This window comes from Heterodontus francisci, chromosome 35 (genome assembly GCF_036365525.1).
Source record: "Heterodontus francisci isolate sHetFra1 chromosome 35, sHetFra1.hap1, whole genome shotgun sequence".
Lineage (NCBI taxonomy): Eukaryota > Metazoa > Chordata > Chondrichthyes > Heterodontiformes > Heterodontidae > Heterodontus > Heterodontus francisci.
The window spans coordinates 47,932,249-47,951,160 of record NC_090405.1 but is presented as its reverse complement, the minus strand read 5'-3'; the positions used below and the strand labels follow the sequence as shown (position 1 = coordinate 47,951,160).

The following is an 18,912-nucleotide window of genomic DNA, read 5'->3' as shown; positions in this document are numbered from 1 at the left end:
CGGAGACTGTGAGGGGACAGTTGGTGGGGGGATGAGGGTGCAGGAGATGGGGGGGGGGGGGGGGAGAGAAGGGACGGCTGGCAAATAATCCCAGTAATTGCAAGCTGAGACCATATAAATCCCCAGTTCAGAAATATATGTGAAAAGATGATTTACTCTTTCTCCCTCTCTGGGAACCACACATGTTTGTAAGTGTTATATCCACATCGATATTGTGGGACGTCTGCCATCGTAGCCTGTGGATTTGGGAAGACCAAATTCTATTAAATTCAGGATATGCAGACAGAACGGTAATCATCTGTACGGTGGCTTTACAGATTACACATGGTCCATGTGATCTTCTGGACTAGTTTTAATTGGAGAAAATATTTTCAGAGTATTTTTTTTCCCTTATTGGCCATTGGAAGCTGTGGCTTTAGCTATCTAGTGTTCAACTCCAGAAAGCCTGTTATGGAAGGATGATGCTGGAGCCTATATTTACTCAGTTTCACATTTATTGTGCAGAGTAAAAGGATCACAAACACGTAGCTCCTCACTCAAAACCCTCCCCCAGTCTCAGTGAGTGTCTGCTTATCAGTGCTCAACTAAGACCCCAATTAACACCCTTCACCTGCATATAATCAAACCATTGATACACAATTAACAGATTAACACTAAGCTCTGAAATTCCCTCCCCAAACATTTCTGCCCTTCCACATCTCTCTCTCTCCCCTCCTTTGAAACTCTTTATAAAATCTATCTCTTTGACAAAATTTTGGGTCACCTGTCTTAATACCTCTTATTTTTGGCTCAGTGCTAATTTTTGTCTGATGCGCTCCTGTGCAACACCTCGGGATACTTTACTACCTTAAAAGTGCTACATAAACTCAAGTTCTTGTTGTATTTCTTTGACCAAGCTTTAGTTCATCCCTCTCGCTAAGCGTGTCCTTTCCCTTTCTTCTTGTGAAGGGACTTGCAATGTCTTTCTATGTTGAAAGCAACAAATAAATGCAAATTGTTGTAGACTTGAAACTATATTTATCTTTAAACATCTTTTGTCTTGTCTGCAGGGAGTCTACAATTGAGGACCATGCTGAAAAGCGGGAAATCACACGTCTTGAAACCCAGGCAAGTACAGTGTGCTGAATAGACTGACACATGCTTTGTACAGACTCCCAGTGCCTTGCTGGGTTAAGTAGCAATCTCTTAGCAAGGGAATTTTCTTTGTCCTTTTTAGGAATCTTTTGCACATGGATGCACATATGCCATTTTCTTGACTTGTGTGTAGATCATGTCCTTCACAGTAGTGTCAACCCTGGCCAGGCTCAGTGGCATGCACTGTCACCTCTGAGTCAGAAATTTGTGGGTTCACTCCCCACTCCAGGGACTTGGGGCAGGGTTCCCCTGCGAGCTGCTGAACCCTGCTGTCAAGCTCAATGGGGATCAGAAGCCTGCACTGTGTGGCAAGCAATCACTTAGTGTGATTTTCCCCGGAACAGCCAATTAATGGCTGGAGGGTGGGTTCTTGGAGCTGGAGGGATGTTCAGAGGGGCTAAGGGGCAGGGGTGGAGGTGCAGTCTGCAGCTACTCCTGAACCCAGGCAGGCAGGGAGGGTCTCTTAGACCTGCCTGGAGTGCTGTCTCCAGGCAGCTAAACGGTCCCCTGCTGCCTATGGGAACCTGGAGGCTGACTGGAAAATCTCAGTTGAGCTTAATTAACACCCCAGCTCATGTGGGCAATTAGCTCTGATGTCCCCCCATCCCAACTCTGGGAATACGGCCTGAGGGGCGGGATGGAACGGAATGGAGCTTTTTTTATTGCCTGCCCACCTCTGTTCCCAGCTCTGGTGGGGGCTCAATATCCAGTCCTTCAGCACAAAAGCTTGGCACTCCTAGTGCAGCACTGAGGGCGTGTTGTTTCAACCACTGTTCCAGCCAATATAAAATAATACAATGATATTATTTTATCATTATATCACATCGCTGTTTGTGGGGGCTTGCATGGGGCAAGTTGGTGGCTGCCTTCCCTACATTGTCACAGTGACTATACTTCAAGAGTATTTAATTGGCTGCAGGGAGCTTTGGGACGTCCCGAGGTAGTGAAAGGCGCTATAGAAATGCAAGTCTTTCTTTTATCACACACGCAGACATTAGATTCTGCACACATCAAATATTGTGGTTGTCCACATGTAACCAACCGCATCCTGTATGTGGGCATATGGTAAAAGTGAGCTAATGGAGTAACAAAATTAGAGACTGCTTCCAGTCAGGTTGTCGGAGCAGTTTGCTCTGCAACTGCGGAGTTCTTCACACTGGGAGTTTGGGCGCGGGGGTGGCTGAGCCACTGCTTTGCAGCCCCCGTGATTTTCTGCCTGTTAAGATTTTGAAGGGAGGGGCACAAATCAGGCGCACTGACCTCCGAACTCTGATTCCGAATGTGCGAAACTTTGTACTAACTGTCTAACTTTACCCCACCATTGCCACTCCAAATTAGCTCTGGTATGAAGCCTGATCCAGAGGCCGGTTTACATTATGCCCATGCCTCCTCGTAGCTTGGAGTACAATCTTGCTCGAGGCGTTTTGCGTCATGAGAGCTGCAGGCAACTGCAGTCACCGAACAATTCAACTTGTAGGGGGCACAACGGCACCAAGGACTCGGTTGCCAACTTGGGTGGGACGTATTCCTGGAGGCTTCGTCATAAGACCTCCCTCCTCCAACTGCCTCGCCCAATCAAACAGCATTTTCTTCTCATTACCAATATTTATATGATGGATAACCAGAAGTATGGAAGAAAATTGAAAAGAAAAGCTCAATTTTTTTTTAATGGCTCTATGATTACTTCTCCCAAGTTCTGCTCACTGTGGTGTCCAGGATGTTAATTTTTAATTTCGGGATACTCCAGTGCAACCCTGGAGGGTTGGCAAGCCTATCGAGGGCCCATTAAAATGGTGGTTTGAGGCCTCCTATTGCAGCAGACTGATCCTGGCTGCTTCTACTCCGAGCTGCAGGCCTCAGTGGAGGCCGAGATGCATAATGAGACCGCCACCTGATGCCAAAACCTGGAGGTCACTCTCCTGAGTCAGGACTAAAAGGAAATGGTAATGAGCAATACCTTCAGGCAGATGTTGAATCCATACGAGCCACTAGTTACCAGTATAAATGACGTACGGGTTTTATCTCTTTTCTGTCCAAGAGAATTGGCTTATTTAGTTCAATTAATTAGTTTCAGTGTAAACTTAATTTGATTGCCAGCCTTGTAAAGTGAAATCTGTTGCGAGCTTATGCAGCACTGTGATAGTTGAATGTACATTCAGGGGGATTATTTAAATAAACACTGTATTCATCAAGATTTTTGGGTTACTTAGAAGCAATAAATGTCACAATATATCAGAAGCTGCTTTTGCCTCACTCCCAATCAACATAACTGACACCCAACAACACCCACTTGCATTTATATAGTGCCTTTGACATCACAGACTCCATCCCTGGCCACTGATTCCCTCCAGCTCCCTTGCCACTGTCTCAGGTTGAGACCTCAGCGTTCCTTTAACCTGGAGATAAGTTTCCGACCCCACATCCTCTCCATCACCAAGACTGTCTACTTCCACCCCTGTAGTATTGCCCGTCTCCGCCCAGGCTTAGGCTCAACTGCCAGTGAGACCCTCATCCATGCCTTTGTTATCTCCCAACTTGACTACTCCAGTGCTCTCTTGGCTGGTCTCCCATCTTGCACCCTCTGCAATCTTGAGTTCGTCTAAAACTCTGCTGTCCGTGACCTAACTCACACCAAGTCCCGTTCAACCATCCTGATCCTGATCTTCACTGGCTCCCAATCTAGCAATTTGCATTTTAGATTTTACATTTCTGATCCTCGTGATTCCTTAATGGCCTCACCCGCACCCCCCCCCCCCCCACCCCCCTCCATTTCTGCATCTTCCTCCAGCTCTATAACCCTCCGAACTTCTCCAGTTCGGGTCTCTTGAGCATCCCTGATTTTCATCGCTGCATCGTTGGCGGCCGTGCGTTCAGCTGCCTGGGCCCCAAGCTCTGGAATGCCCTCCCTAAACCTCTCCACCTCGCTCTCTTTCTTTAAAATGCTCCTTAAAACCTGCTCTCTGACCAAACATTTGGTCACCTGTGCTAATGTTGCTCCTAATGTGGCTCGGTGTCAAATTTTGCCTGATGTGGCTTGGGACGGTTTACTACATTAAAGGCACTATATAAGTGCAAGTTGTTGTTGTTACAGGGGTGTCCACCATTGCTGGGCACCAGGGATTAAAGCTAGAGGTCCATTTAACAAGGCCAGTGACTGCATGAGTAATATCTACAGCAATCTATTTATGCCTCGATTTCGGTGCTTGTTATTGTTGCTGCTAATTACTGTCACGTATACCTTTGGCAGTGAGGCTGGTATTTTTCTGCTCCCCTCCCTCATTTCAGACTGGGCACCAAAGGGGAGATTTTCCAGTTGGTGCTCGCACACTAACTGCTGGAGCTCACATCCGGAACCTGTACAGGCACAGTCCATGAATTTATTAGGACTTCCCGATCCTCCCTAGTCCCTCGCTGCACTGTTGAGCAAGCGGTGCTTTGCATCTTTGTCCCCTGTCAAATCAGAATAGCTCACATCAAGGTAAGAGTAAAAATGTGCCTTGTGTTATAAATGCGTGGGAAGAAAGAGAATGAGGAAGCTGCTCCATAAAACCACAACAAAACAGCCCCTGCAGGCAAACTATAGAAGGTTACATACTGCCCTCTACCATCCTGAGTGTGAAATTAAAGATATTTTACACACTGAAGGGATGTCATTAATTCCAGTCCCAGAAGCAAGCCCTCCTCCTTTCAGCGGCAGCTGCTTGGCAATTGTTGAGGTGCGTCTCAGTGAGGTGCAGCTGATCACAAACATCCCTTTTATTCTCCTGCCGTCAGCTACATTTAAAAACTGAAAAAAGCCTTATTCACTAGCCCAGATTTTCAAACAGGCCGGCAGGCCACCGGGAAATGGAGCAGATTGCAGCTCCATCTATTGTTTACACCAAATAGTGACCTGCATATTGTCCAAGGTTCATTATCAGCAGTAATCTGGTTAAGAGTCAGCAGTGGCTCAGTGGGTAGTATTCTTGTGTCTGACTCAGAAGGTTGTGGGTTCAAGTCTCACTCCAATGACATGAGTATAGAATTCAGACTGACGTGCCAGTGCAGCACTGTCAGAGGTGCCGTTTTCTGGATGTGACGCTAAACGGAGGCCCCATCGGGGGTGGAATGTAAAAGATCCCACTGCACTTTTGGAAGAACAGGAGAGGAGTTCCCCTCGCCAATATTTATTCCTTCACTAACATTACAAAAACAGCTTATCTGGACACTATCTCATTGCTGTCTGCGGGAGCTTGCTGTGCGCACGTTTCCGACATTACAACAGGAACTACACTTCAAAAAAAGACTATGAAGGACTTTGGGATGTTCTGAACGATTTCTGAACATCCTGAACGATAAGGAACAATAGTGATGCAAATTTTTCTTTCAGTATAACGAGCCTGTAGGATTCATACAGAGTTATTTTGGCTTCACTTCATTAGTTCAATGGTTAAGCTGTTAGTCTGTATCTAAGCAGCTGCTGCCTACATAGTTTGTCTCTGAGACACTGATATGACAGTGATGTGTGATAATATCTTGTACCTCATTTACTGATCCATTGAATACATCTGATGTCTGTGTTCTCGCCAGCTCATGCAATTGCCCATTTGTGTCTGGGAGCATGTGGTGGGGGTGGGGGTGGCGGTGAACAGTTTTTTGAGAAGCTGACAGCTTTGTATTAAAAATGGCTGTTGCTGACGCTGTAAGCTCCTGTCCTGCTGCAGAGAGCTGGCTCTCCTGGGCTGCAGTTCTCTCGATATATTTCGGTCTCTTCAGTGTGCTCTGCAATCTCAACAAAGCAATTTAACAAGTTAGGCTTAAAGTAAGTGCAGAACTAGGCTGAAGGCAGGTGGCTGTATCTTTCCTAGAGAGTAGAGGACCTGTGGAACAGGCTGCGGCCTCATGTGGTAGATTTGCTGGATTCCTGCAACAGTGAGCTGGACCTCTTTCTGAATCAGAGGGGAGGTGAGGAGAATTCTTTAACGCACTGATTTATGATCTGGAACGCACTGCTGGATAGAAGCACTGATAGAAGCACTATTAACACCCTGGGGGTTACCATTGACAAGAAACTGAACTGGACCAGCCATATAAATACTGTGGCTACAAGAGCAGGTCAGAGGCTGGGAATTCTGCAGCGAGTAACTCACCTCCTGTCTCCCCAAAGTCTGCCCACCATCTACAAGGCACAAGTCTGGAGTGTGATGGAATACTCTCCACTTCCCTGGCTGAGTGCGAATCCAACAACACTCAAGAAGCTCGACACCATCCAGGACAAAGCAGCCCGCTTGATTGGCACCCCATCCACCACCTTCAACATTCACTCCCTCCAGCCCAGACTCACAGCGGCAGCAGTGAGTATCATCTACAAGATGCACTGCAGCAACTCACCAAGACTCCTTCGACAGAACCTTCCAAACCCGTGACATCTACCACCTAGAAGGACAAGGGCAGCAATGGCATGGGGACACTACCACCTGCAGGTGCCCCTCCAAGCCACACACCATCCTGACTTGGAACTATATCGCCGTTCCTTCACTGTCACTGGATCAAAATCCTGGAACTCCCTTCCTAACAGCACTGTGGGTGTACCTACCTCACATGGACTGCAGCGGTTCAAGAAGGCAGCTCACCACCATCTTCTCGAGGGCAATTAGGGATGGGCAATAAGTACTGGCCTGGCCAGTGATGCCCACATCCCAAGAAATTAATTTTTAAAAAAGCAGATTCAGTGGTAGTTTTCAAAAGGGAATTGGATAAATGCTTAAAAACTAAGAACGGGGGAGTGAGTTTAATTGGCTAACTCTTTCAAAGAGCTGGTAGAGGCATGATGGGCCAAATGGCCTGCATCTGAGCTGTAAGATTCTATGATTTAATTACCACTCATGACTTGTGAGTGCTATCAGAGGTAACCTTTACATCACATGCCGTGACGGTACAGCTCAGAATAAGTTCCTGGCCTGACTCCAGAAGGAAAAGGTGGGAATTCCCTGGGAGGAGGATGCATTGGGTTGACACTCCTGTGCAGCATCAAACTGGATGCTCATTGGGGGGGACTGTTAGACCTGACTTAGTAAACTTGACCAGACTATTTTTGAAACGTTTTGATATTTTGGATGCTCCAGATTTCACGCACCTCAAACTTGGATATTTCCTGGCTCTGTGCATTGATGTGCAAGACTGGATGCACAGAGTGTCCTCGGGGGCCTGAGGGTCCCAGTCATAGGCCAGCACTTAGATTCTACGGGATGTTTTTCCACTTATTTCCCAACCGAGTATTGCGTGAAGCAATAGTGTGAAACTAGAGACAGCGAATTGACTACTGTTAAACATCTCTCCCAATTTTCATTTCCATTTATGTTCCTTGGGTGAGAGGGTTGTCCCATGAGGAAATATTGAGGAGAATGGGCTTGTATTTTCAGGAGTTTAGAAGAATGAGGGGTGATCTCATCGCACTGTATAAAATTCTTAGGGACTTGACAGGGTAGATGCTGAGAAGCTGTTCTCCCCTGGCTGGAGACTCTAGAACTAGGTGTCATAGGACATGATCTTTGCCCTCATTGGGCAAGTTTGGGGGCGGCTGTTTGAGGGTAAATCAACATCTGACATGTGGGAGTCTTTCAAATGTCAGCTGATTAGAATCCAGGACCAGCATGTTCCTGTGAGGAAGAAAGACAAGTTTGGCAAGTTTCGGGAAGCTTGGATAACGCGGGATATTGTGAGCCTAGTCAAAAATAAAAAGGAAGCATTTGGAAGGGCTGGAAGGCTAGGAACAGATGAAGCACTTGAGGAATATAAAGAAAGTAGGAAGGAACTTAAGCAAGGAGTCAGGAGGGCTAAAAGGGGTCATGAAAAGTCATTGGCAAACAGGATTAAGGAAAATCCCAAGGCTTTTTATACATATATAAAGAGCAAGAGGGTAACCAGGGAAAGGGTTGGCTCACTCAAGGACAGAGATGGGAATCTATGCGTGGAGCTAGAGGAAATGGGTGAGGTGCTAAATGAGTACTTTGCATCAGTATTCACCAAGGAGAAGGACTTGGTGAATGATGAGCCTAGGGAAGGGAGTGCAGATAGTCTCAGTCATCTCATTATCAAAAAAGGAGGAGGTGTTGGGTGTCTTGCAAAGCATTAAGGTAGATAAGTCCCCAGGGCCTGATGGGATCTATGCTAGAATACTGAGGGAGGCAAGGGAAGAAATTGCTGGGGCCTTGACAGAAATCTTTGCATCCTCATTGGCCACAGGTGAGGTCCCAGAGGACTGGAGAATAGCCAATGTTGTTCCTTTGTTTAAGAAGGGTGGGAAGGATAATCCAGGAAATTATAGCCTTACGTCAGTGGTAGGGAAACTATTAGAGAGGATTCTTCGGGACAGGATTTACTCCCATTTGGAAACAAACAAACTTATTAGCGAGAGACAGCATGGTTTTGTGAAGGGGAGGTCGTGTCTTACTAATTTGATTGAGTTTTTTGAGGAAGTGACGAAGATGATTGATGAGGGAAGGGCGGTGGATGTTGTCTATATGGACTTTAGTAAAGCCTTTGACAAGGTCCCGCATGGCAGACTGGTACAAAAGGTGAAGTCACACAGGATCAGAGGTGAGCTGGCAAGATGGATACAGAACTGGCTCGGTCACAGAAGACAGAGGGTAACAGTGGATGGGTGTTTTTATGAATGGAGGGATGTGACTAATGGTGTTCCGCAGGGATCAGTGCTGGGACCTTTGCTGTTTGTAGTATATATAAATGATTTGGAGGAAAATGTAGCTGGTCTGATTAGTAAGTTTGCGGACGACACAAAGGTTGGTGGAGTTGCGGATAATGATGAGGATTGTCAGCAGGATATAGATCGGTTGGAGACTTGGGCGGAGAAATGGCAGATGGAGTTTAATCCGGACAAATGTGAGGTAATGCATTTTGGAAGGTCTAATGCAGGTGGGAAGTATACAGTAAATGGCAGAACCCTTAGGAGTATTGACAGGCAGAGAGATCTGGGTGTACAGGTCCACAGGTCACTGAAAGTGGCAACGCAGGTGGATAAGGTAGTCAAGAAGGCATACGGCATGCTTGCCTTCATCGGTCGGGGCATAGAGTGTAAAAATTGGCAAGTCATGTTGCAGCTGTACAGAACCTTAGTTAGGCCACACTTAGAATATTGCGTGCAATTCTGGTTGCCACACTACCAGAAGGACGTGGAGGCTTTGGAGAGGGTACAGAGGAGGTTTACCAGGATGTTGCCTGGTCTGGAGGGCATTAGCTATGAGGAGAGGTTGGAAAAACTCGGATTGTTTTCACTGGAACGATGGAGGTGGAGGGGCGACATGATAGAGGTTTACAAAGTTATGAGTGGCATGGACAGAGTGGATAGTCAGAAGCTTTTTCCCAGGATGGAAGTGTCAGTTACTAGGGGACATAGGTTTAAGGTGCGAGGGGCAAAGTTTAGAGGGGATGTGCGAGGCAAGTTTTTTACACAGAGGGTGGTGAGTGCCTGGAATTTGCTGCCAGGGGAGGTGGTGGAAGCAGATACCATAGCGACTTATAAGAGACATCTTGACAAATACATGAATAGGAAGGGAATAGAGGGATACGGGCCCCGGAAGTGCAGAAGGTGTTAGTTTAGGCAGGCATCAAGATCGGCGCAGGCTTGGAGGGCCGAATAGCCTGTTTCTGTGCTGTACTGTCCTTTATTCTTTGTTCAAATGGGGGCAGAGCCAGGTGGGCACAAAAATTCATGCTGCCAACCAGTGTGCCAGTTTGTCACCTCACCCACTCCATCCCACCCCTGAGCCAAGCAGCAAGTAGCCAGTTAAGTGGAGTAAATGGCCTGTTAAGAATTATTGTCACACAGCAACCCCCAACCCTCCTGAGGTGTCGGGGACGAGGCTATCTGCCAGGAAGCAGCCTTTTGGTGGCAGACCGGGATGCCAGCACTCCAGCCAGGCTATGAGGCCCTGTTTGGCCTCAGCTGCAGCCACAGGAAGCTGTGTGGAAGGGCCCCTGTGGCAGTCCAGTTGCTGAGGGCATATTTTATGTTAAAAGTTTTTAAATGTGCAGAGAGGGCACCTCAAAATGCAGGCTCCATCTTTCTCTCTCTCTCTCTCTCTCTTACCTGAACTGCAGGCTTTGATTAATTCCAGAAAGCTTTTTATGCAAGGATGATGCTGGAGCCTATCTTTACTCAGTTTCACATGTATTGTGCAGAGTAAAAGGAGTACAAATGCATGGCTCCTCACTTAAAAACCCTCCACCAGACTCAGAAAGTGTTTGCTTATAAGTACTCAAGTAAGACCCCAAATAACACGCTCCAACTGCATATAAGCAAACAATTGATACACAATTAACAGGCTTCATTTCCTTCCGAGCTGGACGGCCTTCTATTGGCCCTCAGGCTTCAAGAGCCCGCCCATAATGCTTAAATGGACGGCAAACCCACCCTCTGGCCACGAATTGGCCAATCGGGGAAAATCACTGCCAGGTGACTGATTTTCACAGGGTGGGCTGAATTTTAAGAGCCCGCCACCAATCTCAGCGGCGAGCTCATTTAAATAGGCAGGGTGGACTGCCCCTCCCCCCCCCCCCCCCCCACCAATCACGTGGAGGGGGCGGGCTGTTCATCCCCGGCAATGGCATCAGCTGCCTTTGCGCAGGCACTGGCGCCAGTTTTGAAGAGGATCCAGCCCTGCCGGCATTTTTGAATTTTTAAAGAAATATTCCACCAAAATTTATTAAATAAATTTCTAACGCTCCTTTCCCACCCCCCCCCCCCCAAATAGCAATGACGTTAACTATTTGCCCTCCCCCCCTCCCCAAAAAAAACTTTTTAAATGTGACCTTCCCCTCATCAGACTGCACAAAGTTTGACTTTCACCCCTTCCCACTATCCCCTACACCCATTACGTTTATTTAACTCAGTTTTTCGCCCTCCCCCCCCCGCCAACCCCCGCTCTGTGAATCTTCACTCCTCCCCCCTCCCCACCAGTGTCACGCCGCCTTTCCCCAGCCGCGGAATTGAAAGTGCGAGGGTGCCGCGCCGAAGATCGCAGCGGGCCCTCAAGATTGCAGGTGTGCCCATTTAAATGTATTGATTTCATTAATTTAAATATTCAAATTCAGGTCCCGTCGCCCAGCGGCGGAAAGGGCCGCCAAGGAGCCTCGCTGGTGCCGGGAGGATCATGCCGGGCCCTCCCGGCGTCGAGGTCCGTGGCAGGCCTCATCCAGACCCATCTTCAGGCCCCCTTCCCCCCGGCCACAGAGCCCGACTTTGGGGGCTGGGTAAAATCCAGCCCAGTGTGGGGTTGTGACCCCATTTGACCCTGACATCCGGGTCCCGACCCAAAACCGAAAATCCTGCCCATTGTCTCAGGATAAAGGGTCGGCCATTTAGAACTGAGATGAAGAAAAGTTTCTTCACTCAGAGGGTTGTGAATCTTTGGAATTGTCTATCTCAGAGAGCTGTAGATGCTCCATTGTTGAGTATATTGAAGGTTGAGATAGGTTTTGGGCATTAAGGGGATCAAGGGATATGGGGATAGGGCAGGAAAGTGTTGAGGTAGAAGATCAGCCGGGATCTTGTTGAATGACAGAACAGGCTTGAGGGGCCGAATGGCCGAATCCTGTTCCTATTTTTTTTTCTATGAAACTCAGCAAAGGTGTAAAACAGGCTGCAGATTTGACATTACCCATCTTATACTAATGCCCAGTCAAAATTTCCCTTAGTGAGCCATATCTGAAGAGCAGGCACTGTTATGTAGGAAACACAGCAGTGTTTTGCAAAAACAAGTTTCCAAAAACAGCACTGAGATGAATGATCAGTTAATCTGTTTCTGGTGGTGTTGGTATGAGGGAAGATATTTGACCAGGGCACAGGCAGAACTCTCCTGTTCTTCTAATGCTAGGAGACCTATAACACCCACCTGAAGTGGAGCAGTCAGACAGTATGTCTCACCCAAAGGACTGGGCCTCCGACAGTGCTCTCGAGTTACCTAATAAATCTTCAGCTCTGTTATCACATAACTGAATGTGGACTTGGTGTTGCATTGTGAAGAATGGCTTTCACCTCCGACAAGCAGAGCAAACTGATAGACTACCTGGACACTGGAAAAATCCCTGGAAACGGAAAACTTGCACATAATATAACAAGAGCAGCGAGCTTTAAGTGAATTTAATGTCCTAATCCAATCTTAGAGTTCTGATGATACTGGTAAACCAAGGCAGCTTCGCTGTTTGTGACTTATGCTGTCATTTGAGCTCTTTGATTAGATTATCATCTCATAATTCATTTTCAGATATCCACTGGGAACAAGAGCCTTTTCCTGTCTGTGTTCTCTTTTTTTTTAAGCTAGCTGACCTGCCATGGCATTGCTCATGTCTGGGGACTAGAGCCTGGTTATGGTATTTATTTATTTATCCACAGGAGGTGGGCATTGGCTGGCAAGGTCAGCATTTATTGTCCATCCCTAATAGTCTCTCAGCTACAACAAGAGTGGCTTGCTAGGCCATTTCAGAGGGCAGTTAAGAGTCAACCACATTGCTGTGGGTCTGGAGTCACACATACACCAGACCAGGTCAGGACATTAGTGAAGCAGATGGGTTTTTCCGACAATCCTGTAGTTACATGGTCACTATTACTGATACTGGGGTGGAGGGATTTTATGCTGGCAACGGGGGTCTTGACATCCAGAGAAAGTGACGCCGAGAACCCATGTCGCCTCTTCTCCGGAAGGCCCATCGAATCTAGTGCCAATCAGGCACGTAAGTGGACAGCGGCAGGTCTTCCACAGGATCAGAAGTCCCACCCTTGGAGAGCTGTCGGTCAATCTGAGGCCGGCAGTTCTTCCACTGAGCAGCGTCACCGCGGACGAGATGGCTGGTACCGGAGGAGCACCTACCTGAGGCGCAGGAGTGGCACTGGACCCAGGCCGCAGGTAGATCAGGGCGGGAGGGATCTCGCAGGGTGGGGGAGGGGGTGTGGGGGTGGGGGGGGGGTGGTTGCTGCTAGCAAGGGCTGGGGTGTGGTTCTTAGTGTATGCTCCCCTTCCCGATGCCGGGTCCCTTGTTCAGGCGCTAAGTGCCTTTTAATGAGGGACCCCGCCTGGATCCAGGAGGCAGTCCACATAGTTTCTCATGCTGTGCTTCCTGACATGGCAGAGGTGGGATGAGACCTTGAATTGGGGGTGAATTGCCCAGTTAAGGGTCTTAATTAGCGGTGGGATGGGAAGGCCGTTCACAGGCCTTCCCACCCTGGACTAAATGTTGGTGGAGTTGGGAACCCCCTGACCCACCACCATCCCACCTGAATTTATGCTCCATCTCCCTCCAAATCCACCATGGGGGAGAGCACAAAATTCCCTTTTATTCCAGATTTATTAACTAACTGAATCAAAATTCCCCCGTTGCCATGGTGGGATTTGAGCTCATGTCTCTAGATCATTAGTCCAGGCCTCTGGATTACTAGTCCAGTAACAACTACTGAACTACCATTCCCTGTTTCCCTATATTGACCACTAACAGTGACTGTGTTACTATACCCCTATTAACTGTCAGGTATGTTTAATCTGGAATATTCTTTTAAGAGCACTGCTCAGGCATTCCCTGTATGAAGGTGTTATAACCAGGGATAGGCACCAACGTGTTGCACCATGGACATTTGTCAAAATTATTGTCTCAGCCACGGAAATGGGGCCAATTAATCTGTATATAAAGTATATATCCAATCCAATGCCATTAAAACACAGTGCAATTTCAAACACATTTCTCCCTATAACTAATGTAGCTAAGCAAATATCAATGGAGAGCAGCACAACTGTATTAGCTAGCTAGCAAGTAAAATAGTATGCAATGCCAATGCAAATTATTTTTACAATTACTTTTGCTGCTAAGTTATTTTAAAACACAAGGTTAAAGGCTTGAAACAGGGGTGCCCAACATTTTCACGTGGGGAGACCACATTACCACATTTTTCTTACATAGGGGTCTGGTGAGATAATTTCGGAAAGAAAAAGGCATTCAAAATTTATCTTGCTATTAATCAAAACAACAAAGGTGCATTTTTATGTAGAACCTTTAAATGAGAAGACTAATTTATTGACTTACTTTCTGGTCACTGTGTTGGACACTGATTTGTGTCCATGAAAGGAAGGAGGCAGGTAAGGAGAAGAGATCTAAGTTAGAAGGTAAATGGCACGGAGGAGGTTAAAATAAGCCGTGACAGTGGAACAAATAGAACACCCAAGTTCAAACTAGAAAAAGGGTTAATATGGGAGGTTCTTCACATAGGAAAGCACAGAATAGACTTCAGAGCCGGGCAGGGAAAGCACAAACACTGGATCATTTAGCAATTGCTATATGTTGTGATGGGGAAACTGTACAGTTCTTTGCAATGGACAAACTGGGATGGGTGAAATACCCTTGCTCACTGGTATTTATCTTGAGAAAAAAAATTGCAGCCAATTATTCAGTGATGAAAGGGTCAAACATAAAATGGGGGTGTTAGGGTTCCAGCACAGAAGCAGGCTATAGGCCCATCATACTTGTGTAGATTCTCTCTCACCCAACTAGACATGAAAATGTAAAGACTCGATGGAAAACAGTGAAAGGGCTAAATATATTTGTGATAATATTTGCATTTATATTGCATCTTATTGAAACATATCACAATGAATTACAGAGAAGGGCAGTGACTATTATGTAGGCAACCCACACAGGGAGGGTACATTGTCTGTTCCTTTTCATGGTGTGTGCAATGTGAATCCCACAATTTAAACTGCAAACTATTTCATGTGACAACAGTGAACTAGCTCCTCCAACTGGATTGTAATAAATAACGCAGCTCGAGCAGAGCAGCGTGATTCCTCTCAGTGACGCACAAGAGGTGGCTACTGACAGGGCAATCAACCTTACAGGAGATGCACAGTTTTAAAGCCATCCGCATCTGTTTTACATTATCACTGCAGGAATTAAAAATGAGGCATTCATTCAAATTAATTAATATTCTGTCCTAAAACACATTTTCAAGGGCTGTCTCATCAAATTTATTTTATGGTGTGAAGTACTTAGCCATTTTACTTACATTTCTGTGTCTACACAATTCTCTTCCTTTTATATTTTATTTTTAAATGGGATGGGCGTCATAAATGTAGCCTACTTCCAGCTTTTTAATGATGGGAGTATCTTGAATAATCACTTTGAAGGTGTCAGTAAGCAGCACTCTCATCTCTGAGTCAGAAATGTCATTGGCTCAAGTCCCACTCCGGAAAGCTTTGAGCACATGTTCTAGACTAGCACTTCGGTGCAGTACGGAGAGGGTGCTGCATTGTCAGAGGTGCTGTCTTCGCGATGCGATGTTAAACTGAGGAAGATGAAGGCCAAGGAGCTCCCGGTGTCCTGACCAACATTAACCCCTCAACCAACACCACCAAAAGACAGGTTAACTAGTCATTTTCTGCATATGGCAGTTTGCTCTGCACACTTTGGCTGCCACATTTGCCTACAGAACAACAGTGACTGTATTTCACAAGTACTTTGTGGCTGTGAAACACCGTGGGATGCCCTGAGCTTACAAAATCTGCTACATTAATGTAAGTTTGCTCTTAATAATTACAACAGTGACTACACTTCACAAGGCAATTCATTGGGTATGAAGTGCTTTGGGACGTCTGTCATGAAACATGCTATCTTTAGAAATACAAGTCTGTCTTTCTTTGTAAGAGCATTTGTGGAGGTTTTCTCTGGTCTATATTTCAGGATATTAACAATAACAAAACAAAATGAATGTTAATATAGTTAGGTGAATCATTCACACGCAATATAGATACACTCTGATCTGAATTGATGAACATTTTAAATTTAGTGTATTTAATAATTAATAGTGTAAGGCTGCACTAATATTATTTGGTTTTATATCAAAAGTTTATGTTTGAGTAAGTCGGTCATTGCTGTATATTCACTGGCTGTTCACTGACAGACAAGATAAACCGTGCTATTGTGTCTCAGGCATCGAACAAGCAGCAAAGACGCTTGATGTTTTTATCAGCGTTTAAAATTCAAGGCAGTCAGGCCCGAGCTTGATTTGTGACCCATATGATTGCTGTTATTTCGGCTTCATCATGAGCTGAGCGTGTAGGAGCTGTGTATTTGATTGAGGTTCTATCTCTTGTGTAATCATGAATCTTCCCTGTGAACATTTCAATTAGAAATGCAATTTCACTTCATAGACCCAGGGGAGGTCCAGAGTAGCCTTCAATCAGCCATCTATAATCACCCGAGCTGTCGGTCCACCGCCAGGAATATACTAAAGATATTAGGAACCCTGCCTTTTCTGCCGTTTTAATACTGAACTTGGTGTAGATGCATGTGAGATTTCTTTGTGTTGTTTTTTATATAAAGGTGCAAAATCTAAAATAAGTACGCTCAAAATATTCAAGAGGCCTGTCATAAGAACATAGGAACAGGAGGCCATATAGTTTCTTGAGCCTGTTCTGTCATTCAATGAGATCATGGATCACCTACAACCTAACTCCATAGTCCTGCCTTTGCCCCATACCCCTTAATATCTTTGGTTAATAGAAAGCTGCCAATCTCAGATTCAAAATTAACAATTGATCCAGCATCAACAACTGCTTGCGGAAGAGAGTTCCAAACTTCTAACGCCCTTTGCGTGTAGAAGTATCTCGTGACTTCACTCCTGAAAACCCAGCCTCGAACTTTTAGGCTACATCCCCTAATCTTAGACTCCCCAGCCAGCATTAATAGTCCCTCTCCATCTACCCTATCATAAAGGCATCTGCTTCTTTGGTTCAATATCCTTTAATGCCCTTACCCAACAAAAATTTGCCACTCTCAGCTTCAGTTTCTACTAATGATGGAGGGTCTGGTCAAACTGCCTTTAAGTATCTTTTACATTGGAAGAGTTCAGAAGCTGCGCTGTTCTCCTTTTACAGGTTGCACTTTTACTGCCATTGGCTGCAGTCCTAAGTGTAAAGGATTGACAAGTAGGAGACTATTAGCACCGCGAGCACACAAAATAACTGGCAATTTGTTTGAATCAATAATATAGTGTTACAAGGATTTTTTAACGTATTAAAACTTAGGATTCTGTGTTTTTAAAAACTGAAAAGGATGTCAGTGGACATTGAGACATTTGGAAATAGCTGAACTTTATGGATGTTTTGAAAGGATGCTCAACAATTTTGACCATTTTGGAGATAGTGACCATAATACAGTAAGTTTTAGCATAATCATGGAAAAGGACAAAGATAAAACAGGAGCAAAGGTTCTAAATTGGGGGAAGGCAAATTTTACGAAACTGAGAGGTGACCTGGTGAAAGTGGACTGGATACAACTACTTGAAGGAAAATCAGTGGCAAACCAGTGGGAGGCATTCAAAAGTGAGATACTACAGGCACAGTGTAGGCATGTCCCCACAAGATAAAGGGTGGTACTGCCACATCTAGAGCCCCCTGGTTATCTAGAAGCTTGCAGGGTAAGTTAAAGCAGAAAAAGAAAGCTTAAGACAATCACAAAAATCTTAATACTTTAGAAAGTCTAGAGGAGTGTAGAAAGTGCAGGGGTGAATTAAAAAAGGAAATTAGAAAAGCAAAGAGAGGACATGAAAAATTATTGGCAGGTAAAATCAAGGAAAACCCAAAGATGTTTTATCAGTACATTATGAGCAAGAGGATAACTAAGAAAAGGAGAGGGCCTATCAGAGATGTAGGATGCAGAAGATGTGGATAGGGTTCTTAATGAGTTTTTTTGTCTCTGTCGTCACAAAGGAGAGGGTTGATGCTGACATTGTAGATAAAGAGGAGGAGTGTGAAATATTAGATATGATAAGCACAATGAGAGAGGAGGTACTAGAGAGTCTGCCTTGAAAGTGGATAAATCACCAGCACTGGATGGATTGCATCCCAGGTTGTTAAAGGAAGCCAGGAAGGAAACAGCGGATGCGCTGAGGATCATCTTCAAATCCTCACTAGATACAGGCGAGGTACCCGACAATTGGAGGTCTGCGAATATTGTACCATTGTTTAAAAAGGGTGCGAGGGATAGGCCAAATAATTATAGGACGGCCAGTCTGACCTCAGTGGTGGGTAAATTGTTAGAATCAATTCTGAGGGACAGGATAAACTGCCACTTAGAAAGGCACGGATTAATCAGGGATAGTCAGCATGGATTTGTTAGGAGAAGGTCGTGTCTTACTAACTTAATTGAATTTTTTGAGCAAGTAACAGGGAGGATTGATGAGGGTAGTGCATTGGATGTGGTCTGCATGGACTTTAGTAAGGCATGTGACAAGGTCCCGCATGGCAGACAGGTCAGTAAAATGAAAGCCCATGGGATACAGGGGAATGTGGCAGGTTGGACCCAGAATTGACTCAGGGGCAGGAAACAAAGAGTAGTAGTGGACGGATGTTTTTGCGAATGGAAAGCTGTTTCCAGTGGCGTTCCACAGTGCTCAGTGTTGGGTCTCTTGCTGTTTGTGGTATATGTTAATGATTTGGACTTAAATGTGGGAGGCATGATTGGGAAATTTACTGATGACACAAAAATTGGCAGTGTAATTGATAGTGAAGAGGATAACCGTAGACTCCAGAAAGAATTCAATGGTTTGGTTGGAAAAGTGGCACATGGAATTTAATCCAGAGAAGTGTGAGGTAATGCATTTGGGGAGAGCAAGTAAAGTGAGGGAATACACAATAAACAGGAGAATATTGAGAGGTAGAAGAAGTGAGAGACCTTGGAGTGCATGTCCACAGGTTCCTGAAGGTGGCAGGACAGGTAGATAAAGTGGTGAGGAAG

The 18,912-nt window shown here is 45.6% G+C and overlaps 1 protein-coding gene across 10 annotated transcripts in view; it reads left to right on the top strand.

Moving 5' to 3' along the window:
- The window catches only part of ccdc33 (coiled-coil domain containing 33), a 304,008-nt gene that overhangs the window by 255,899 nt on the left and 29,197 nt on the right, over positions 1-18,912 (top strand). For all 10 annotated transcript variants that reach the window (XM_068015481.1, XM_068015480.1, XM_068015479.1 and 7 more), the window contains one exon: positions 1,050-1,107. In XM_068015481.1, the coding sequence (XP_067871582.1) occupies positions 1,050-1,107 (58 nt within the window). The remainder of the gene's footprint in view (positions 1-1,049; positions 1,108-18,912) is intronic.